The following is a 23,392-nucleotide window of genomic DNA, read 5'->3' as shown; positions in this document are numbered from 1 at the left end:
CTCTGAGCACCAGAACGACCAGACACAGGAACAGTTTCTTCCCTCAGGCCATATCTACCTCACAAACAGTTAAATGTTCTCCCCACTGTGCAATAAAATGTGCAATACCAAATTATCCATACTTATATTTATTATACATATGTTTTAATATATCATACATCTATCCACATTCCCTTGCATAATTTGTATATAGCACATCTGTACAATACAATATTCTGATTGTTTGAGTATCTGCAGGAGCTGGACATATTCATATCAAATTGTGTTGCTGATCAAGGCTTGAAAGTCCATGCCATGTTTCTGTGAATAATCTAACAAGGCAAGGAATCTCTCTGTGTAGTTTATGTATGTATGTGTACTGCATTTCAAGAACTGTTTATCTGATCATTCAGCTGTTCATTTATGATAGTTGGAACATATCTCTTATAGAACATATATTTTGTAAAAAAATGTATTTAGTTATTTTTGTAAAATAATAAATATAAAAATACCTAATGAATCAAGGGATGTTTATTCATCTATAAATATGTGGAGGACCTGGACACACTTCATATGAAGTTTTGTTGATGAACAAGGCCTGAATGTCAATGTCATGTTACTTGTTATAATCTATCAAAGCAAGCAATCTCTGTTCAGCAAATGTATGTGTCTCCTACTGCATACTGTATGGAGAATTATCAATCCTTTCATTCAAATGTTAACACTTGATAAGTGGAACAACACAACTTTATAAAATTAAATGACAATTATAAATTATAACAATGTGTTGTGACTTTTACAATAACAAAATCTAATTATCCCTTTTAAATTTTATAAATCTAAAAGGTGTCTTAGGTAGTTTAAAATCGATAGTAATAAATGAGAATTTATCTCATTACAATAAGGTTGAATAAGATAAGGTGTAGAGGTTTTTTTTATTACAATTAGCCTAATTTAATCAACCTTAATCATTTAATCAAATTTAAGTGTTTTACAGGCTCTTGTGATGAGAAATCAGCTCTGTACATTAGACATATTAAATATATTACATTTAAGTTGTGCCATTTTAGCCTAGTCATCCTTTAAATAAATAAGAAAACGTGTATTAGTAAAACGAAAGGCAACATTATTTTATTTAGATCCCAGAAACTGCTGTAAATTGCTTGGACAAAACGTTACTTCCGGGTTTCCCGGGGAATAACAAGAGGTGACGTATATTATAGGGCGTGGTTTCTGACGTAACGTTTTGACGTGGGCGTGACTGTATTGGTATGGGCGTGGATGTGGGCGGGGTTGGATGTCCACCGCAGGATGCAGCGAGCCCTAACTACTTGGAAATTTACTTCATGAGAAGCAAGTGGTGATCTCCACCCTCATCTCTTTCCTGGAAGTTTAGACTGGTCTTTATATGCGTCAGTCTGAATCGAGCACTGAACACCGAGAAACCTTCGAAAATAACCAAAGGTAAAATTGCTTAAAACAAGGATTTTATTTTCGCTTCTGTGTATAACTATAGTAACTACCACAAGGCCCTCGCCATTATCCAAAAAAAGAAAAGATATGACTACGTCATTTTGTTTTATGTGAAATTATTTGTTATTTCACAATTATATTTTACGTGTGTCGGGTTAGATTAGGATTTCTGTTATTGACTATTAAATTAACAAATAAGGAAGCGCAGTGACCTTTACGTTACGCCCTTCCTGCGCGCTGCTTAAGTTACCACTTTCTTTTAGCGTAACAAATAGCCTTATAAAAACATTAAATGAAGCATCGTTGATTAGCTAAATCTATTTTTATGCTTTCGCTCTAACTTAAACGTGTATGTTGTCTAGTAATGTGACGTCAATTTAAACCCCATCTTGAGTGTTATGCTAGCGGCTAACAGGTTTTGCTAATATGAATCTTTCTTGTAGCTTTTTTTGTTTTTGTACTGAATGTTTTGACGTTTAGTTATTCAAAAGTACCTGTTTTAAAAGTGCATTTCCTTACGCTAAGATGTCTTTATATTTATCAGTAGCGGGGAAAAAAACATTGGCCTTGTTTGGAGCTAACGTTCACCGACATAAACAAGATGGCATGTAAGGTGCTGTGTCCCAGTGTTGCTCTTCTTGCTTATCTTATCATCTGTCAGCATGTCCGCGGTAAGTGTCTTTTTCATAGTGTTACAGTGGAAAAGTGAAAAGAATATAATCAGAAGGATAGAACAGAGAACTTAACAGAGGTCTTGAAACTGATGTTTTTGTGAAACCTGTGTCCTGATAGATAAAAATATAGAATGACAGAAAATGTACAGCTCATTTGTTCAATCTGACAGATAAGGATTATTTGTAGCGCATCCTTAAAATATAATCCTTTGTTTTTTGTCTATTTGAGTGACACTTGGCAAAACCAGAAGTGCTGCCCATATTTTAAAATGCAGTACGTTCCTTTAATTGTATTGTAAAAAATTATAGTGCTGTAGTATAATATTAGGAAAGTACACTTGGTGAGTTCATTCATTCACTGAACAAATTGTAGACAAGTGTATAACCTAGTGCATAATGTTGATACTAGCAACTAACAGTGCTTTGCAAACAAAAAGGTTTTAGTTTAAAGCTTGATAATCCTAATCAGGGTCATAGCATGCTGCTACTGTACACAGAAATAACCGAAATCTTCACTGGTAAACATGGTACACGCACATGAATTTCATTTGCTTCAATCATGAAATGGATGCATAAACCCAAAATTAATTTTAGGATTTATATGAGCCTGCCCTGCAACAATATCTTCAGGCTGTTCATTGGTGCCCTTGTAATGCTTTCAGGACAGATTTAATCATGATCTTAACCAGCAGATGTGTTTTTGTCCCCAATGCATAAATGTTTATGTGACCTTGATACATTTTGCAGTGATAACAGCGGTAAAGCTGTATGAAAGCAACTTCAACATGTGATTTGTTCAGTTGTAGTTAGCACCAGTGTGTGTAGCTTTAGACACTGTTGTGTTTTTACCCAAAGGTTGTTTTAGTGTTTTAAAGAGCCAAAGTTGACAAAATTTGGGCTATAAAAAGGGGGAGGGTGGATGATAAAGTATGAGCAACACCTCAAAAAAGTAAAAACTGTTATTAAACTCTAATTCACCGATCCCATTTGAGCATTGAGATTTAATTTCAACTGCACATCTTTGAGTGAGTAAATCATACTAATTTATATTCACCTCCTAGTATTTTTTTTTTTTTTACCAAATATAAGAATAGAATGGAGCAGAAGTTGTACTAAAAATAATAATGATGATGATTGATGATCAAAATAGTACTGCATCAGCTTAGTGTAAAGCATGTGTTTTGTTTATTTCCACAGCGCAATGCACAGAGCCTGATTTTGGATCAAGAAATGTCATTTTAACAGAAGAGCATTTCTCAACTCAAGGTTTTCCAGACGGATCCACTGTAACATTTGAGTGTGTGATTGGACACAGGCCAGCTAACTTAAAAGCATCTAAATCAGTTACCTGTCAGGGAAACCAGTGGACAAGTCTGGAACTCAGTTGCACAAGTATGTACTGTCATTAAATATGAGTGCCCTACATTTGGAAATTTCTCTAACATGCCTTTTTAAAATGTCTAATTTAGATATGTGAAAGAATGTGTTATAGGTCAACAAGTCATTAAATAGCTTAACAATCATGAAATAGCCCATAGTGGTTTTGCCACTGACAGCAGGAAGCATCACAGTATCACACATTTCCTCTTAAAATAAATCCCTTTATAATGAAGCGACACTTTTATTATTTTCAACAGTATTTAAAAGAGCAACAATTCTAAATCAGCCAATATCTTGAATATGTTACAGGAAAATCCTGTGGAAGCCTTGCAGATTTTCTTCATGGGAGATATGAAATGACTGGAAATGTATTTGGTGACACAGCTAAACCAGTTTGTGACAAAGGGTAAGTGAAACGATTAAGGTATGTTACTATATGCTTTTTTAAGTGTGTTTTAAACCATGTGGAATTTAGGTTGTGTGCTGTTTGTTGAATATTTGGTAAGAGGAGAATCATTGCTTTCAGATACATGTTAGCAGGTCAGGAAGCAACAAGAACATGCCGAGAACGGGGATGGGATGGCCGAGATCCTCTCTGTGAACGTATGTTAGTTCTTACCTTCAAGTGAAATATGATATTGAAGAGCACAAAACCATTGCCAATTTGTATTAAAAGATTTTTTTTGTTTTCTGGAAATAAATAGCTATTCACCTGGATATGTTTTTCTCTTTAGCGGTGAAATGTACAGCACCTCCAGCCATAGAAAATGGGCAACTTGAAGATGAGCCTTTGGACAGTTATGATTATTTACATGCAGTCTCCTATAGCTGTAACAGAGGACTTAATCTTATAGGACAATCGATACTTCATTGTTCTGAGGATGGAACCTTTAAACCAGATCCGCCAAAATGTTTTGGTAAGTTATGGTTCAAATGCCAGTCAAGAGATGAAAACAAATCACTTGTGAGTTGATTCCTGTTAATGAATAAAATATTTAATGATCAATACTGTTCTTTTACGTAAACAATTTTTCTTTTCTTTTTTTTTTCCCAGATGGGTGTCCAGCGCCTACAATTCCTAATGTAAAAAGAATCGGTGGAAAATCACCCCCGTACAAGCTGGGTAACTTTGTAGAATACAAATGTGTAGATGACCATAAAATGAACGGAACAGGTTATATTGTGTGTAGAGCAAATGGATGGGACCCTGAACCACCAAGGTGCATTGGTAAGTCTGAAATAATTAATTTTGTTAATGCATGGCTGCATTCTGTATTCAGTTTACCCAAAATGAAAGTTGTCATATACATACTTGTGTTGTTGTCATAGTGAGGAAATCATAGTGAGTTATAGTTAGTCTAACTAATCATCACATTCAAGTGGTTCAAAAGATAGAAATGAGGTAATAATGGTATAATAACTGAAGTAGTAGTGGATCTGTTATGGGAGTTTTGAATCAAGTGACCATAATGCATGTTGCTTGTGTTTATCTCCACAGCACCTTGTAGTTTACCGAAGTTAAATGAACATGTCACTTTTCCAGACGATTTGCGCTCACTTAAAACTTTTCCACATGGATTTAAAGTAACTCTTAAGTGCGTTAGTGGATACGAGCCAGATGATGTGACAGTATCTAAAACAATTACCTGTGAGGAAACCAAGTGGGCAGAAATGCTCTTGACCTGCAAAGGTAAGTACTGTCATTAAATGTTTATCTTCAGATCTATTTGTTTTTCTTTTTCGTGAAACACAAAAGATATTTACAGAAAGTGAATGGAGCCCGGAGCATGTCACCCTCCACATGACAAAACGAAACCATAGAAATTGCCCAAACAAAATTTGCATTATATTCCAGGTCTTGTTGGTCTGCGAATGTGAGTGCAATACTTTAAAGCTAAGGTTAAGGGGAAGATCACCATTTAAATTTCGGTCCTTACACAAAGCTATAATATGGTTTAAGGAGATTTGGAACAGTGGTTCTCAATTCCGGTCCTGTGGGCCCACTGCTCTGCACATTTTGCACATCTCCCTTATTTAACGCACATGATTCAGATTATCATCTCATTAGGAGAGCGCTCCATGAGCTGAACTGGGTGTGTCAAATAAGAGAGACATGCAACATGTGCAGAGTATGTGGGTCCCCATGACCGGAATTGAGAACCACTAATTTAGAAAAGAGCGAAAAAGTACTTTGGATGACTTTCCTCAGTTTTGATTTTACGATGCCTTTGTTATCAGCCTTCGTGTCCTTTTATTTGGTTTTATTTATAGTAGAGTTAACGGGTCATTTTGAATTATAAATGTAATAAACCATCATTTCAGCCAAACGGGACACCTGCTGGCAGAGAATGAATCAGTTAACAGGTTAAACTAGTGCGTGTATGAGTTTCACTGCATGATTCAGTTTATTAAAATATATTTATAATTATCACATAATTTAAGATATGGGGGCAGAAAATGTATAGCCTATATTTATATCATTCCATATAGTTAATATCACACGAAGAGTGCCTTTTTTTTTTTTTCAAAAATAAGCATGAAAAAATGTCATATTGATTTTATGCAACAGTTCAATAAACAAGAAGTTAATATTAAGAGACTTACGTTTTAGACACCATACAGCTCTGTTTCGCGTCTCTGAGCAACATGACGGTGATTCGGTGAATGAATCAACCCTTTAAATGATTTGGTTCAATCGCAATGACTCCCTTATTAACAGGGACTTGCTGCCACCTACTGGCCGTTTTAATTTCACATTTAAAGTATCTTCATTTTTTAAAATGATTTCAAACATCAGTTTTCAACGTTTTATGTTTCAAATATCAGATGCATTGCAAAGATGCATTTTGTTGATACTGATTTCATTTGCTTGGTAATAGCCCAAATGCAAGAATTTGACTCAAAAGATGATGCACACTTTTAGGAAAAAAAATGGCTTAAAGGTAAAAATGCTCATAAAACTTGTTGGAAAAGACAAATTTCTATCACTGCTGTGAACTGACCACACAGAATATGAATAATATCAAAAAAATTCAGGAGTCAGCTGTCCACGGTAATCTTTAAGATGTCAGCACAATAACCCACTCAGCAAAATATTGTCTAATTATCGTTATCAATAAAATCCCAGAAAATATCAAGATATCATTGTTTGCCAATTTCGCATGCCCCTAATTCATATTCTTTAATTTATATAATAATGTATTGATAATAATTGTTAAAATCAGTATTATTAATACTTTTGACTTATCCATTTTCTTAAAAATGGTTTAAAGGCTGAAATGTAAAGTTTATCATTTTACAAAACTTTTTGTTTTTGTGAAAACTTGTATCTGAACTGTTAATTATGCTTTTTACAGTCATTTTACAGTTTAATATGGTACTATAGACATTGCCCTACCCCGCTCATATGGTATTAATTTTATTTGTGCAGGTTTTAAAAAAGTTCTTAAATTTGAGCTTAAAAATCCTGCTGATGCTTATAGCGAATTTCTAGAAAACTGTTTACATGTCCATGAACTTTCCTGCTTCTCTAAAAAAAAAAAAAATACCTTTTAGAAAGCTTCTTATCTCTTTCTTCAAGTGTGGTTGAATTTGTGGGAATATAAACTTCTTGAACTCATATTTCTAATTCTCTAACCCAGTGCATATGTTGATTCTCAGCCCGACCTACAACTGCCACAACTCGTGCAACTACCATAACAGTCCCGGTAACAGTAACTTCTGTAACTCGCACAACATCCAAGGATTCACCCAAAGAGAATGGTATTGTCTTTTCACTGTGTATCTAATGATTTTATAATGGAGTATACATTGATGTTCTATAGCCCTGCTTTAAAGAGTTAACAACATAAAGATCCAGTAAGAGAGAGCTAAGAAACTTTCATGCTCAGACATTTATGAACAATTACGAGAAAATGTTGGCCTAAAATTTAGGGGTGTACATTTTCAGCCACCTCGCAATTAAATTCAATTTATATTCAGGGATGTAATCACAAAATTCAGCCCTTTTTTTTCTTCCAAGTAATTTGTGAATTAAAGTAGCTGTACATATCCTGTAAAATTATAGAAGTACTAATATGGTACAATTTAAAGGATTAGTTCACTTTTAAAAAAACTTTTGCTGATAATTTACTCACCCCCATGTCATCCAAGATGTCCATGTCTTTCTTTCTTCAGTTGAAAAGAAATTAAGGTTTTTGATGAAAACATTTCTCCATAAAATGAACGTCAATGGGACCCAAACGGGTTCAAGGTCCAAATGACAGTTTCAGTGCAGCTTCAAAGGGCTTTAAACGATACTAGACGATGAATAAGGGTGTTATCTAGCGAAACGATCGGTCATTTCAAAAATAAATAAAAAAAAGTTTAAGTTTTATAAGCACAAATGCTCGCCTTGCTCTGTTCTGTGATGCGCGTTCGTGACGTCACGTAATACGCAATTATGTGGAAAAGGTCACGGTTGACTTAGGCGGAAGTACCGAGTCAGTAGGCTTTTTAATATTAAAACACCCAGGATACGCACACGAAATGGGCATTTTAAACGATAAACTGACACAAAGACATTTGAATATGTGTAATAATAATAAACACTGACTCGGTACTTCCAATACATTTCTAAAGTAATTATTTCATCACTAATAAATCTTTCAATGAGTATGAGTATAGACACTGGTTGTGGTTATAGTATTATAGACTACACCAGGGGTTCCCAAACTTTTCCATTCCACGACCCACCTAGAGAAGTATAATCTATTTCGAGACCCACGAAAATATTTAAGATTTAAAAAAAAAATAAACAATTGAAATTACTGTAAGCTTATTCTTAATTAAACGTTTAATATGGCGGAAATTAAGAAAAATGACCATTTTATTTTTATAGTACAACTGTAAAATTTCCCAACTAATAATTACATTTTAATTTCTTCATTTACAGACGTTAATGAGACTATGAAATATGTCCATAAAAACTGAAACATGCTCACTCCGGTGCAGCTATACTGTAGCGCAGAAAATGCATTCATGATCCTTCCGTGTGTGTAGGGCAGAGTGGAGAACAACCAATCACAAAGCAAAAGAACTATCTAAAACTGTTTGGAGATTAGAATAATTGTAAAAATAATGAAAAGATGCGTCTCATTTTAAACCTTGTCCAGCTCTGCGAGTTTGAAAACCCCTGGACTACACAACGTTATTTTCAAATAATTTTTTAAAATTATTATTATTTTAAATGATTGTCCCTGGACCAGTAGGGTACTCTTGTAATAAAGTAGCGGTGGCTGTGGCAAATATTAAGTATCAATTCTGCTTAAAAAGATGTAATCTAATCCTGTTTACATGAAATAAACCGTTGTGATTAATCCGTTAATCTGTTGTGAAAACTTTCACAGAACAGTAGACCTTAATAAATGGAGTCGTCAAGCATTGAGGATGAGTTTCTTTTTTTAAGAAGCGAGAGGAGAACAAAAAGAAAGTAAATATTGGGTCCATCCAATCCTGAGATATAGAGAGGACGGAGAGTTCCCCCTCCTTAAGGAGCAGTAGGATTATCACGGGCGATTCAAAGTTTACTTCAGGATGTCAGTGGCTCAGTTCGATGCTTTGCTAGGGATACTAGAGCCACATATTAAAAAGAAGACCAATTATGTGAACTCAGTGTGCAAGGATCTATATACAGTGCTTTGTGCAGCGAGACAAAAGGTGCGTCCCAAATTGCGTACTTATGCACTATTCTATGACATTTTGTAGTATAAATACTTGCTTTTTACTTTCACTTTCGAGATTCGCGATCACACTTAACATTACTCTGTGTATACTATGGAGCGGCAGGAGGACTTGCCCTACACATTTTACAAGATTAGATGTTAGTCAGTGGTGCTCAGAATCTGCAAATCATTCGCCATCTTATTAGTCAACTCTCCTTACTCTGTTTATGTGGCAAGTGAAATTTTATGTACTGTAATGTAACAGGCAACCGCTAGCATGCTGCTAACCATGTCCCTTTAGTGGCTCCATAGAATGCGTTGTTTGTTTTCCGTGCCTTTCTGAATACGGATTCACTATTCGGGCACATCCCTACTTCCCATAATAGTAAAAGATCAATAATTAATATAATAATTTTCTCAACACTTGCCTCGCTGAAAATGGGGCAGGATGTAACTTATTTGTTTTTCCTCCATTATGGGTGCCGTTTTGTTCCGACAACATGTTGTTGTTTATTATTATTATTATTATATAACTAGAAAATCGATTTTTGACATTTGTGAATTGATGCAAATCGCTAGAACACTGAATCTCAATTCATATGCAAATCATTTATTTATTTATTTTTAAATCTGCTTAATCAGGGTTATTAATCTATTTGTATTTTAATCTTAATTTTCTTTCTCCTCTCTTTTACAGAAAAGGCCATGACTACAAATAGTAAGTGTTTTTCATTTTAAAAAAAGTTTTAACTTTTTTTGTACTTTTCAGAAAAGAGCTTCTTCCTAAATTACAATTATCTTGATCTTTTTGAAAATTATGAAATTGGTGGATTATATGTAATAATTCTACTATTCCTGTAAATGTATGTATATATTTGACATTAGAGTGAGGTTTTTGGAATTTTCTGCTGACTAGCTCACAAAGTATCTAATAATAGGCCAGTTTTTGAGCATTTTGCAGGTTATGTCATATTTCTGGTTTGGTATTTTAGCTTGTTTGAAAAAAAAAAAAAAAAAAATTCAATAAGTTTACAAAGTGATTTTGTTTTCTAATAGATTGCAAGGATATGTCTTGTGCTGTTCATTTTGTCTTAATCCATTCAATTAATTTTCTCCATTTTCTGCAGATACACCTCTGATAGCATCGGTATTAACACTGATATTTGCATGTAAGTATCAGTCTGCATATTTCACCTGATAATGTACATGTCCCTGACCTTGATATTATTCAGTGTATCTATTATTCAGTCACTAAATCTACTGTTAAATTGTAGCTGTTTGGTCTTAAAAAAAAAAAAAAATTACAGTTATGAAATTATTTTTTTTAATCGGATAAATGAGCTCATCTTTTTTAATAAACGTAATAGATTTAAAAATTACTCAAATTTAATCAAGGAATCGTGACAGCCTTAGAACACAGGGCCATAACCCTGCGTGAATTGAAAAATTGCACTGCCTAATCTGCTTGCTCTATATGATGAGTGTTTCCCATAGACTTACACTCTATGTGTGGAAGCACTTCCCCCAGGGATATACCTGTCCACATTTACAACTTTTCTCTGCGTGTTTACTCCATAAAAACATTGAAAACGTCGATTTTCACATTGGTCTAAATTGAAACAGCAGATGAGCTGATTGAAAATGCAAATTCATTGTTTACCAGCAGGAGACGCTTTTGGAGCAGCAGAAATAGCTATTTCCCCAGTAATGGTTATAATCAAAACAGCGCTGCATTATAGGAAAAATGGAATGAAAATGACATTGAAGCTTTTCTGAAGATATTTGGTTCTTACCAATACAACGGGGGCGGGTGAACAAAGGCTTCCTGTAGTGAATTGATGCATTTTTGTAAGAAAAATATCCATATTTAAAACAGTACAGTACAAGTATACCAAAAACTCATCTGATCTGTAGTTCATGCTACTCGAGTGTCATATTCCAAGTCTTGTGATGGCAATGAACATACACACACACACACACACTAATAGAAAATATATATGGAGAAATCACTCATCACATCAACATTATGAAAACTCATTCAATTAATGCTTAACATAATCACAAAATTTTGTCAGTAGACACTACTGAATGACTTTTGTTTTTCATTTTATGTCTAAAGAATTTTATTTATTTTTTTTAATCAGGGTTAATTATACCAATTCCTTTGTTTAATAGGTCTGAGTGGACTGGTTATATATTGCTGCTGCTGTAAAAGGTAAGGTATTTCTTTTTCTGTAAGGTATGTCTCAGTGACTTCTTGCTTGTGTGACGTCTAGACCAGCGGTTCTTAATCCTGGTCCTCGTGACACGCACCCCAACCCCCCCTCCTCTGCATATTTTGCATGTCTCTTTTGTTTAACTCCTGATTTAGATAACTAGCACGTTAGAAGCGAGCTCCATGAATGAACTGTTCCGATTGACATGTTCCCTACATAGTGTTCACGGTTCTCTACTCCCTGCACATGGGAAATCGGCAGATTCACTTCAAACTTACTCCAGAAGTGTGAAGGGTTATTTAACCGTAATTATGAGATTTGCATAGAAGTCACATCTCGCGCACTTTAATACCCTTTGAATGGAACATATACATTTCTTTCGAACTGGAATCATGGCAGAATATCCTGTGATGTCCACTTTGCAGGGTACTTGCGGTCTAATGGAACAAACCCCTGAAGCGGAACATACAAAATGTGCAGAGCGGGGGCTTGCGTGGACCAGCTGGTCTAGACTGTTGCTCTTACAATCAAATATCGGGTGATAAATGAATGCTTTGCATTCAGGATTGCAAAACTGGTGGAAGGTTTGGGTAAGACTTCCACTTATTTTTCATGGGAAATACCTTTGAGGTTAAGGTTTAATATACCAGCTGTTTAGTCATGCACAGCTCAAAACATTTTAAAAAGGTGGTGACTATTCCCTGGACTACCCATAATCCTGCAGAAAACTCCACCTTTCAAACAATTTTCTGCTCCCATGAGGCATAGGAAATGACAGGATCCCTGTGAATGCTCTTCATCATCAGGGGGTTGAAACATTTTAGTGCCACGTTAAATTTTTTTTTTTTAATTACGAGATTAAAGTCTGAATGTTTGGAGAATAAAGTCAAAATTATGAGAATAGTCTAAATATTTTGAGGATCTATTCAAATTTATGAGAATTAAATCATAGCAATTAAAGTTAGGCTATAATATTTTGAGAGTATAGCCTATATTGCGCATGCAAATGGCCTAGGCCGGATTGGGGGAGAAATTCCAAAGTCTCAGCTTTCAAATTGTTAGTTTAAATACAAAAAAAAGTCTTCCAATAATGTGTTTTTTATGCTCTTGATGTGGCGTAACAGATCACCGTATTCGCCTCAGTTTAAGCGGCATGTGAATCCATCATCTTTCCGATTACAATGAGACATTAGTGTCCTTTAAATTAAGCTTGCCTACGGTTTTGTTTTTGTTTTTTTCATGCGTTTTATAACTGCTATATAGGAAAAACACATTTATCATTTGTATTTTGTGATATAACGCAGCTCAGCTTTCAAATTCTGTCAAGCAACAAAGCATAAAATTATTGTGATTTACTGGCTGGTGCTCTACAAATAATGAATGGAAGAAATGAAATATTTCCAATCATTTACTGTAGCTATTATACTGTGGATTTTTACCAAAAAAAAAACAGTATAATTTAATGAAACCGTTTCATTGTAATTGAAAAGACGATTGATTCATGAATACAGCAATCTGTCACGCCACATTAAAGAGCGTGAAAAACATTGTAAAACACATTTCACTATAAAACTGACAGAATTTACATTTCAACCAAACCAACAAAAGAGCAATGATATGCAAGTGTTTTAACAAGTCTCAATTAACTTAACGTAGTACTCATAGCAAGGTTTTTTTTCATTATATAATAAAAAGCAAACGGATAGAATATTAAAACAATAGAGCAAGCTAGTGTTAGAGGCCTTTTTTTGTTGTTGTTAATTGTATAATAAATAAAATGAAAAGGAATAGAGAAGCTAGTTTTTTTAAAGAAAACAAGTAGTAAAAGTATAGAGTGCTAAAAGGGGCAAGTTATTTTTTTTATTTTTTATAATAGAATTAGAATAGAGTCCTAGAGTTAGAGGGTCAAATAAAGATGGAAGAGATGTTTTTAGCCGATTCTTGAAGATGGCTAAGGACTACTCGGATTGAGTTGGGCAGGCCATTCCACCAGGACGGAAAATTTCATTTAAAAGTCAGTGAAAGTGATTTTGTGCCTCTTTGTGTATTTTTTAATAATCAGTTACGAAGTAGTTTTATATTGAATATTTTTTTTCAGTGCTTCATGTGCAGTTAATTCGCTCATGAGCATTTAAGTACCCACTTTCATTGTTTTTTGATTTTCATGCACTTTTTATAATGTTGTTTGATTATTTAAGAATTGTTTAAATGGGTCATCGGATGCGAAATGCACTTCTACATGTTAAATGGACATAAATGTGTGTTGGCAGTGTGTGTACACAACCACCCTATAATAAAAATCCACCCAGTGTATTTTTTTTTTTTTTAATCTCTCCTAAAATCATTACCCTTTTCTCAAATAAAGCCATTCTCAGATTCCTGTGTGATGTCACACTGGCCAAGGCCGCTCCCACAATTGCTGACTGACACTGGTGTCTTACTTTAGACCCGTCCTGAGTGAGCTGTCATCAGTCCACCATTGTTTCACCGCCAGAGCGGTTGTAGACAAGAATGTCTCCATAGCGATTGAGGTGTTTTGTTGTTGGGTGTAGTAATGAACATAGCAGTCATCATTTACTCCCAACATCTGAGCTGCTGAAAACGCAGTGGATTACTTTTGTTTTTGAAGGGAATGTCTTTTAGGAGAATGCTGAAAAAGTGGACAGTCACTTTTTTGAGCAGGTAATTAAATAAAAATATAAATATATGCAATGACATCAAATCACAAAACGCTTAATCGTGTATAAAAATGATCATAAAGTTCCCATTAAAAATTCTTGTGAAAATTTCACTTTTGCAACCCGTTGTTCTGATAGGCCATATGGGAATCAGCGTGTTTTTTTTTATTTTATTTTTTTTTTCACCCTGGGTGGCAGGGTTTTCTGTGTTTGACAGTGGGGTGAGGCCTTGTGTGTAGATTGAGTTTTAATATACCCAGTTATTTATACATGCACATGCTGACCATCACATTTGGATTACAGGTCAAAACATGAGTATTCTGACAAGGTGGCAAAATCTAATAAAGAAGAGGATACATTGTAACATCCTGTCATACATGGTAAGGACAATGGGAACTATGCAACTTTCCTAAAGAAAGTCTTCTCTTACTTCCTCCTTGTTACATCACCGTGAGGCAGAGTTTCTGAACATCATACAAGCATGTTTACATGTACAATTTTTGGACTGAATTCATTCCGATTGATGAATCTGAATGTAGCATGAACGTTAAATAAAGTGATCGGGTTGATGTGCGCGTTTATATGTCCCAAGCTTCAAATCGGAATAATAGTAATTATTTTTTTTTTACATGCACGCACCGCACATATAGAGTTTCTCACTGTTTGCACGTAACCACTCTTCTACACTTTTTCTTTTTGTTTTTAACAGAAGAATTAATATTTGATATTTCTGGGTAAATCTAAACCGCTGTGCTGTGCTGCTCATATTTATCACACAGTAAAAATGCCCTTCCCTGCAAAACGGGTTACCTGTGGATGAGAATCCGAAACAAGGACTGGGATGTTGTCCTGCTCCACTTCTCAGTTGCTGAGTGAAAGGAGAGTTATGTAATGACAGGACACGCATTTATACAACACTTTAAAAGGAAGAACAGCTCGATCCACGCGTCATACGTCATTACGCTATTTCTGCATCATTGCACATGCGCAGTCCTTTCAATTTAGGTTTTCAGTCCGATTGAGTGTTTACGTGCTCTCTCAAATTTGGTTGCATGTAAACATAACCAATTGACACTTAAATGTGAGTGGTCAGATTTCTGATGTCAGAAACCCATCAATCCCAAAATATAAGAGTTTAAGAAAAATTAATTGAAGAGTTAAGGATTATGGAGGATTTTCGAGTTCTGAAGGTTCTTCCTCGTGACCTTGTATTTAGCAAATCCATACTTCTAGACACTGCTTACTCATTCTTCTAGCTTTTTACCTGAGCGTGATATAACTGGGATTTGCCCGTTTTTGTGGCTTAAATTGAATGAATTATATAAATGTACCTTTTCTCTATATTCTTAAAAGTAAAAAAAAAAAAAAAAAACATTACTCTGTTTTGTGAATGATTAGCTATATGATCATTTTTGTACCTCTAATTTCAGGTTTTCATGAAGTTGGTGAAAATACAAGTGAAGCATCCTGCAAATATATACATTTATATAAGCACTTCCCAGAATCCATAAAGAAGCTGATTTTCCACATCAAATTCCTCTGTAATCAGACCCACTGTTGCTTAATTTGGATCAATTTCTTTCTAGCAGTTGCGAACTTCACCCCATTCTGTACTCTGAAACAGATCCGTCTTCACACGTCAGGTTGATTTCACTTTCATGAAGTGTTTGCTTGCCATTTCTAACTTGATTTTTAAAAGTGTTGAAACGGTGATCGCTCTACTCTTAATGATGTTGCTGTTCCTAAAGATTCTAAAATCTAAAGATTCACAGAAAAAAAAGTGCACTGACTGTCCCTTATCTTCTAATTTAGTTGAAGCCTAGATTTAGCATGAATATTGATGTAGAATGTCTGATCAATTCTCTTGATTTAAAAGAGAGGATTGTTTAAATTCATAACTATTCCATAGTGTTTGTGAAGCCACATTGTGTAAACAAAACCAAATGTTGTACAATGCTTAAGACTTTGTCTTAGTTTTGCCTGTTACTACTTTTCATTTGGATAAATTAATTTGGGGGTGTATAGTAAATATACTGCAGAATGTTATTTGCAGTCCTGATTTTAAATTGAAAGTTTTGTTTAATCCTGCTGAAGTGCCTTGTCATCCTGCTCTGGTTTTTGTTCAGTCTTGTCTAGCTATGCGTTGAGCAGAGTTTGTAACGGTTCTATTTACATTAGAAAAGCTTTGCTATTGGTTTTGATTACTTACACCCCCCCCCCCCCCCCCCCCCCCCCCCCCATCATTAGATTTCAGTAAACTTTTCTTTAAGATGTTAAACATAATTTACTTTTGTCTATTTTATTAATATTTACAGAATTTTCCAAATTATTTAAGACCAAATACCTACAGGGGCCTAATTGCATTTTGTTATTGGGCACTTTTTTTCTTTTGAAAAAGTTTGCTCAATGCTATAATTTAATTGAAGTTGTTCATGTAGAAATTTTTTCTGAAATGTGTGTGTTGCAGTTAACTGTGGAATGGTTTTGAAACACTATTTATGCTGTTTTAAACTAGGAATGCACTGGCATGTCTCTACAACAGCACTAGTTCTGGAAAACAAAGTTGATCAAATATAAATCCACCTTTTGCTATTCTGTATTTCACTGAGATGTCTGGGTGCCTGGAATGTCTCAAATTAAAAACTCCACAATCAAAACAAACACTTGGGTTCTTAACTTTGGTTTTCATTTGTTCGTTTTATTTCAGTTCTTAGATATTGCAGACCTAAGCACTGATTCTGTTTGACAAAGTGTGATGTTGTAAAATTAGATTTCGCAAGAGACCAGTAGCTCCATCAGTGGATACATTTCATAATCAACCAGTATAGCTGCTTTCTGTATCACAAGGCTCCTAATACACCATGTTCTTTCACCATATTATGAAATGAAAATAAAAGCATTGTTACAAGGAGCAATTGAGATATTTAGTTGTAGTTTAATCATTCAGGTTAAAAAAAGGATGTTTATGACATGATTGCAATGCACCTCTCTTGCAAATATAGTGATGTGAACTGCTTGAATCAGTAGAATATACAATATATGTTTCACTACCTGCCAAACAAAACACATTGTAAAATAACACCTACTCCTGAATCATACCGGACATGGCATATTTTGAATGGACAATATTGCTCCAATGAGCTTAATAAATATAGTCACTTCAATTAACTTCATGTCCAGTTGCACAACCAATAGCAAAACGATGACGTTACACTGCATTTACAGATTTAGGTCTCCTATAAACCATTCAATCTTTAATTTGACTATTTTGGGCATCTCATAAATTCAAACATTTTATCCACTGAAAACACAATGCTATACTTTTGGCACTTTTATTAGACTAATAACCAATAAATCATAATTTAGCTTCATGACTTGCATTTTAATTTTGCACTGTTCATTTTCCGTGCAGTGACTGGTCCATCTTAGGCACTTAAATTGTACATTTGGTATGAAATATTGTCAACTCTTAGATGTACAACTACACAAACCCAGTACAATATGAGAAACAAACAGCCATATTTATGACATGATAAATAACAGCACAAGATGTTCTAATGCAAAACGTGTCAAAAAAGCTTTTGCATTCATAAGTCTGTCTAGTTTACCAGTAGACAGAGAAACATGCATGTGCACTGTATGTGTACTGAAATGTGTAGGTTCAATCATGAATAAATGTCAATGAACAACTTTTTACAGCATTAATTAATCTAGACCCATGTTAATTTACAAATATAAAATATGTATAATATTCAGTGTAAGCCCATGTTCCTTCTTGTATGTATGCATGCATGTGTATGTGTACGTGTATGTATGCATGCATGCATGTGTGTGTGTACGTGTATATTATAATGCTGTAAAATAACTGTTTACCGTTTCATGGTAGTTAGTGCATTTAATGTATAGAACCCTACTGTAAAATGTTAATTAAATAATTACAAATGTAATGAGGGAGATATGGAAATAATTTCACCACTTTCTACACTTTCTTTTTTTGATGTCTTTCAAGACATCAAAATAAATTTGAAAAATATGATTTGCCTTTGAAAACACATACTCTTAAAAACACTCAAATACTCGTGCTAGATCCGTAAATTCCTGATTACCAACCACACCGGTTTTGACACATAAAAATCAAGTATATTTTTACAATTTTGACAATGACAGTTCTTTTCTTTTTTCTGGCTCAAATCACTCACTCTGAGGCACTGAAATCGATGGGCCTTTTGGATCATCAAAGCGGTCCATGGTGCGAAGCTGCATGATCATGTGCAGGCCGTAGGTAAGAATGAACACCATGAGCAGAGAGGTCAGCAGCCCCATCCAAATCCCTGGAGTGAAGAATCCTGCACAGTCGCTGGCATACGAGAAGTCTTCACCAGTAACATTGAAGCCTTGGATCTGTGAGAAACATGATGCATCAATGTGGAGTTTTTGTGGTATACTGTAAATGAGTCTCGTTTAACACTACCAGCTCAAAACAGCACTGATATAGTACCTGAAAATCAGTGAAGGACAGTATCCATTGGCTAGCATTGTCTGTAGCACTGTGGGGCACCAGCAGGGGGCTCTGATCGCTTCTCACACTCTGGCAATGGAAAGAATACTCTGCAGGGGAGTAGATCCCACTGCTGGCGTTAAAGATGGCCCTCTGCCCGTCATACTCCAGCTCCACCTGCTCCATCATCGACCAGTTGCGAGCAGATACAGGAAAGAATATCTTGCGCATAGAGAAGCTTTGGGGAAGTATCATAACACAAATTAAGGGTGTTACAATATATTGCTACAATACAACAACAAAAAAAGCAATATATATCATGTATACACTACGGGCCAAAGCTTTTAATTAATTACAATTTTTAAAAATGTTTTTAAAGTCTCTTATCTTCAACAAAGCTGCATTTTTTTCTATAAAAATAGTACAATTATGGAATATTATGTTTTGTTATTTTATTGCAAAACGTCATTTGTTCATTTTGGCAAAGCTGAATTTTCAGCAGCCATTACTCCAGTCTTCAGTGTCACATGATCCTTCAGAAATCATTCTAATCAATAAAGTGAAGACAAAATACATTATATAATAAAATACAATACTTTTTAAATGTTTATAGTCAGGGACAGCGAACAAGTATGTGTGTTTAACATGAATTTTGTGGGGCTTTTTGTTTTGAGGATAAGCAAATCATGAATATTTCTATTTTGGTGTTGCTATTGGCCTGTACACAGGGGACCAATGTTTATTCACTTCTAAAAAAGTACTATCTGTTCAAAGTATTGTGAGAATATTGTATCATACGATCAGTATTGTGTACTGATCCGAATGGTGACATGAGTGTAATGTCACACACCTATTATAAATACATGTAAAAATGCAGGTTTTTTCTTCTTATCCAACAATTGCAGTAAATCCTGTTGTTCAAAATGACAAATAATACATATCAATGAAGGATTATGTGTTGAATACTCACATAAGTCGGAGGGATCGCAAATTCAGAACATTTTGGTAATTAAGAACGAGTCTGAAAAACAAAATATTTTATACTTTCAAGAGAAAATCTTTGAAAAATATGGAGATGTATACTGGTTTCTGTTTTATTATGATTCTGACCTTGACAGTGTTTCATTGCAAACAGAACCAGCCGTGACGTCAGTAGAACCATTAAAAATGTCTTTTGCCAGATCAACCTGGTTCCCAGAGTGACTGGCGAGGAGTGTGTCGGCCCACAGCAGGATGCAGGGCTGCCCCGCTGTGCTGTTGAAAACAAGTGGAGGTTTCACAGGTGACTCTTGCGGTGCCTGAAGTAGTGATCGACCCACAGAATGTCCTGCCATTACTGGGGTCTCCTCAATGACCTACAAAAGGAGGATAAATGAGAAATACATTTTTGTTTCATCAAAGCTGTTGTGAATTTATGTGTCAAATGAAAAGTGTAGTACATACTTGTGATTTTCCTTATTTGGATAAAAGCATCTGCGAAATGCATTCATGTAAAAAGTGAGGACTTACTCTAGAAGGCTTCAGGCCGGTGTATACAGCAGTGTAAGGCACATCCTGAGATTTGAACATGTCGAGGACCTCTCCAATGATCGCATCTAATCAGAAAAGAAATCTTACAGCACAACGATACTGACAAACACAAGTAAGAAAGAATCAAACCATAAAAAGCAATACTCAATCATTATGTTAAAATCATTATCGAGTAACTACTCACCATTTTTCAAAAGCAATTCCTTTGTCTGATCCCTGACATTCAAACAAAGCAAAAATAGTATTATTTTTGTATTATTTCTATACTGTCGTAAAGTTTATTAAAATTTTAATTACCTTTTATTTTTACATTTTCTGTGTTATTCTTTAAGCAATTTTGTTGTACTCTTGTCATTTTCATTAGTTGTGTTTTTATTTTTGTTGTGGCCAAGGCTATATCTTATTTTCATTTAGGTTTTTTATGCTTCCGTTTTCCTCTAATGTTTATACTTCATTTCAGCTTTATTTCAATAACTAAATGATTTTTAGGTTTTAACAATATCAACAGTAATAAAAGGGAAGTTTTTACATTTTTAACATTATTATTGAAAGTCAGAGTGCCTTGCCAAAGCATTCAGACATTAATCAATTCCTTCATTTTACTGAAATACTGGGCTGTGTTTGTTTTATTTCAAAGCTCTGAAACAAAATGTATCACTTTGGTATGACTTTGTTTTGTATTAGAATGTATTCTTTGAAACAGCTGAAAATGCTACAGTTTAGTTTCTGTGTTGCAGAAAGTTATTCAGATGAAAAGAATCTGAACCCTTTTTGTAAGACACTGTATAATATAAATAACATTACAGAACATCTTACCCAGCAGTGTAAGGGAGATGGACAGCCAGCAGTGAAGGCTGTGCGGTGTTCAGCTTGATTTCCTTCAGGGTGCTGGGGTCGATCTGGACTGCTGGGATACCCAGCTCTCCCTGGAGGAGTTCCAGGATGGAATGTGATGCAGACCAGTCCAGGGCTGGCAACACAAGGGGACTGGAGGACGTCTGAAGTGCTGACTTGAATACAGAGAGAGAAATGTTGATGAGAATGTTGAGAGAAATCTAGTTGTGCTATCCCTCCAGAATAAAAAAAAATCAGAGCACACCCACCTCTGTATTCAAAAAGGCACTGTCTTGCTTGTTGCCAAACACTCCACCGTACATAGTGAAGTCTTCCATACTTAGCTATAAAGTGGGGAGAGCAGGCAAAAAGTTGGTTATATTAGTATCACTGAGATACTATTTATTTTTAAATAATATTTTGAATTCATTTTTATATTTTCTGTTTTCATTTGAATTTTATTTCAGTTTTAGTTATTTTAGTTTCATTTACAGTTTTTTTTTTTCAAGCAACAAAAAATGTTTTTATTATTTTATTTTTACTTTCAGTTAATTATAATAACCCTAGGTGTTGCATAACATCTATGTTATTTTAGTATCATTTTTATACTATTTATTAATATTTTTAATTAGATTTTATTTTTATATTTTCAGATTTCAATTCAATTTTAATACTTAAAAATTAGAAATGCTGCCATGGCAACTAACTGAAATAAATAAGATTTTCATCTCATTTATTTTAGTTTAGTTTTATTTCAGTTGCTGAAAACGGTTTATGCGGTCTCAGTTTTCAATAACAACACTAACTCCGATCACATATACATTGTTAATATCTACCAATCACACTTGTATAAAATGCTTCACATCTCTGATGTTTAATATTGCAATAATGCAAAAGAAATCTTGTCATATCAGTCTGCAGATGATCTAAATTGTACAAGGGTAATGAAATCCTGGTATGTCCAAGGGAAGATGGATGGGGAAGTAAGACTGTGGCTCAAAGTCACACTAGACTGACAAGTCCAGTAACTATGAGAGTAAAAATATCAGCGTGAGAGAGGAGGGAACTACTTCACTAATAGTTCCACATTGTAAATTAACTGTAATGATACATTCCTACTACACTGATCACATTATAAAACTTTTCAATAATATCAGAAATTAACTTAGGGACAACAAGGACAATGTGTGGAAATGATTTTAAAGGGCAATGAGGACATTTTTCCAACATACACCACATTGTTCATTATTTCATAGATTTCAAACAGGTCATATAACCAAATCAAAGACTAATCAAATGTCTAAAATGCTAAATAGCAGATAAAAACAAAAGGATGCACTGCAGGGGCGTTATTTTATCCCGCATTTTACACAACTGGGGCATCTTACCTTATCTTGTAGGAAGAGCAGCACATTGTGTGGAGCAGTGGACAAGGCAGATTTCAGATAAGACGCCAGCTGGCCACCAGACACAGTCTGACCAGCTGCTGGTTGAGCCAGATGTGGCATGTTGGACCTGTATTGACAAAGATATCATTCAGTTCGCGACCCCCCTCAGCAGAACCAGGCTGACTTGAAACCTTGTCCACTGTAATGAACCTCTACCAATCGTTTTTGAATGATTTAGCTGAACATATACAAGAAAAGCACAGCAGTGTTCTGGAGTTACTATAGAAATCAATCTGAAAACAATATTCAAGAGGCAAACGTGTGACGTACCCATCACTGGTCCACATGAGCAGAGGCACTTGAGCATAACAGCTATAAATCGAGCACATAAATAATAAAACCGAGGTGAAGGCCATTGTTGAGAGACTACTACGCCACATTCCCACTTCCGTCATGCTGCAGGACAGTCACGTGAATGGCAGAGCGCTGATGATCATGTGACTGTTTTTTTCTTCAATCATGCGATTCTCTTCTGACTCGATTCGTTCACGTCCTCAGAGCAGTGCGCATGCGCGAGATGCAGCGTCTAACGCTGAACACCATATGAATAAACTACATTTGCATTATTTGCTAGGCCAGCAAGAAAAAGAACATCCAGCCGCTGTAAAATATCCTTCATTTAAAACTCAACCATAATGATTACAAACGTTTAAAAATGAACTTTTAAATTTAAATTCGATTTGGATCTATCTATCTATCTATCTATCTATCTATCTATCTGTCTGTCTGTCTGTCTGTCTATCTGTCTGTCTTCAGATAGAAACGCTGTATTGTAAAATACATTACTACAGTGGCCAAAAATATAAAATATTATAAAGTTTCACGCATTATCCTGTAGAAACAGAAACATCTGATAAAATATCGTTTGATTTTAAGTCCAGTTTAACAATTAACTCTCGTGTGTCTCCTTTCTGCTACCTGCAGAATCCAAATGTATCAGTCCTCGCTATAACCTGTAAAATATCGAACTGTCCATCAGA

At 34.9% G+C, this 23,392-nt stretch overlaps 2 protein-coding genes across 6 annotated transcripts; one reads left to right on the top strand and one right to left on the bottom strand.

The window, feature by feature from the left end:
- The first annotated feature begins 1,247 nt into the window (after positions 1-1,247).
- Positions 1,248-16,800, top strand: LOC306859862 (membrane cofactor protein-like). 5 transcript variants are annotated; one of them, XM_079401232.1, is made up of 14 exons: positions 1,265-1,443; positions 1,997-2,123; positions 3,324-3,518; positions 3,816-3,912; positions 4,033-4,109; positions 4,241-4,423; positions 4,561-4,734; positions 5,005-5,196; positions 7,167-7,268; positions 9,906-9,926; positions 10,336-10,377; positions 11,384-11,423; positions 14,406-14,482; positions 15,533-16,800. In XM_079401232.1, the coding sequence occupies exons 2-13, from the start codon at positions 2,054-2,056 to the stop codon at positions 14,464-14,466; spliced, it is 1,254 nt and encodes a 417-aa protein (XP_079257358.1). In that variant the 5' UTR covers positions 1,265-1,443; positions 1,997-2,053; the 3' UTR covers positions 14,467-14,482; positions 15,533-16,800. The 5 variants fall into 5 exon arrangements, 4 of the variants coding, with proteins under 4 accessions (XP_079257361.1, XP_079257358.1, XP_079257360.1 ...); XM_079401233.1 differs by having other exon boundaries at positions 1,311-1,443; positions 2,000-2,123; positions 15,533-16,755; XM_079401235.1 differs by lacking the exon at positions 7,167-7,268 and having other exon boundaries at positions 1,248-1,443; positions 2,000-2,123.
- LOC306859861 (V-type proton ATPase subunit S1-like) lies at positions 16,783-22,918 on the bottom strand. The gene is made up of 10 exons (XM_079401231.1): positions 22,683-22,918; positions 22,353-22,479; positions 21,234-21,308; positions 20,947-21,140; positions 20,315-20,346; positions 20,110-20,195; positions 19,711-19,955; positions 19,571-19,621; positions 18,601-18,838; positions 16,783-18,503 (listed from the first exon to the last, which is right to left on the bottom strand). The coding sequence occupies exons 1-10, from the start codon at positions 22,805-22,807 to the stop codon at positions 18,294-18,296; spliced, it is 1,383 nt and encodes a 460-aa protein (XP_079257357.1). The 5' UTR covers positions 22,808-22,918; the 3' UTR covers positions 16,783-18,293.
- Positions 22,919-23,392: the final 474 nt, after the last annotated feature.

The sequence above is a fragment of the Barbus barbus genome, assembly GCF_936440315.1.
Source record: "Barbus barbus genome assembly, chromosome: 40".
Classification (NCBI taxonomy): domain Eukaryota; kingdom Metazoa; phylum Chordata; class Actinopteri; order Cypriniformes; family Cyprinidae; genus Barbus; species Barbus barbus.
Note: the sequence above shows the minus strand (reverse complement) of the source record. Positions and strands in the feature narration are given on the sequence as shown.

What these genes read in the sequence shown, in the direction of transcription:
- LOC306859862 (XM_079401232.1), top strand. Translation starts at nt 2,054, where the DNA reads ATGGCATGTAAGGTGCTGTGTCCCAGTGTTGCTCTTCTTGCTTATCTT. An exon ending in AAAGGCCATGACTACAAATA is followed by an intron (nt 9,927 to 10,335) that starts GTAAGTGTTTTT and finishes CATTTTCTGCAG; the next exon opens with ATACACCTCTGATAGCATCG. An exon ending in ATTAACACTGATATTTGCAT is followed by an intron (nt 10,378 to 11,383) that starts GTAAGTATCAGT and finishes TTTGTTTAATAG; the next exon opens with GTCTGAGTGGACTGGTTATA.
- LOC306859861 (XM_079401231.1), bottom strand. Translation starts at nt 22,807, where the DNA reads ATGACGGAAGTGGGAATGTGGCGTAGTAGTCTCTCAACAATGGCCTTC. An exon ending in GTGCCTTTTTGAATACAGAG is followed by an intron (nt 21,141 to 21,233) that starts GTGGGTGTGCTC and finishes TCTGTATTCAAG; the next exon opens with TCAGCACTTCAGACGTCCTC. An exon ending in CATCTCCCTTACACTGCTGG is followed by an intron (nt 20,347 to 20,946) that starts GTAAGATGTTCT and finishes TTTGAATGTCAG; the next exon opens with GGATCAGACAAAGGAATTGC.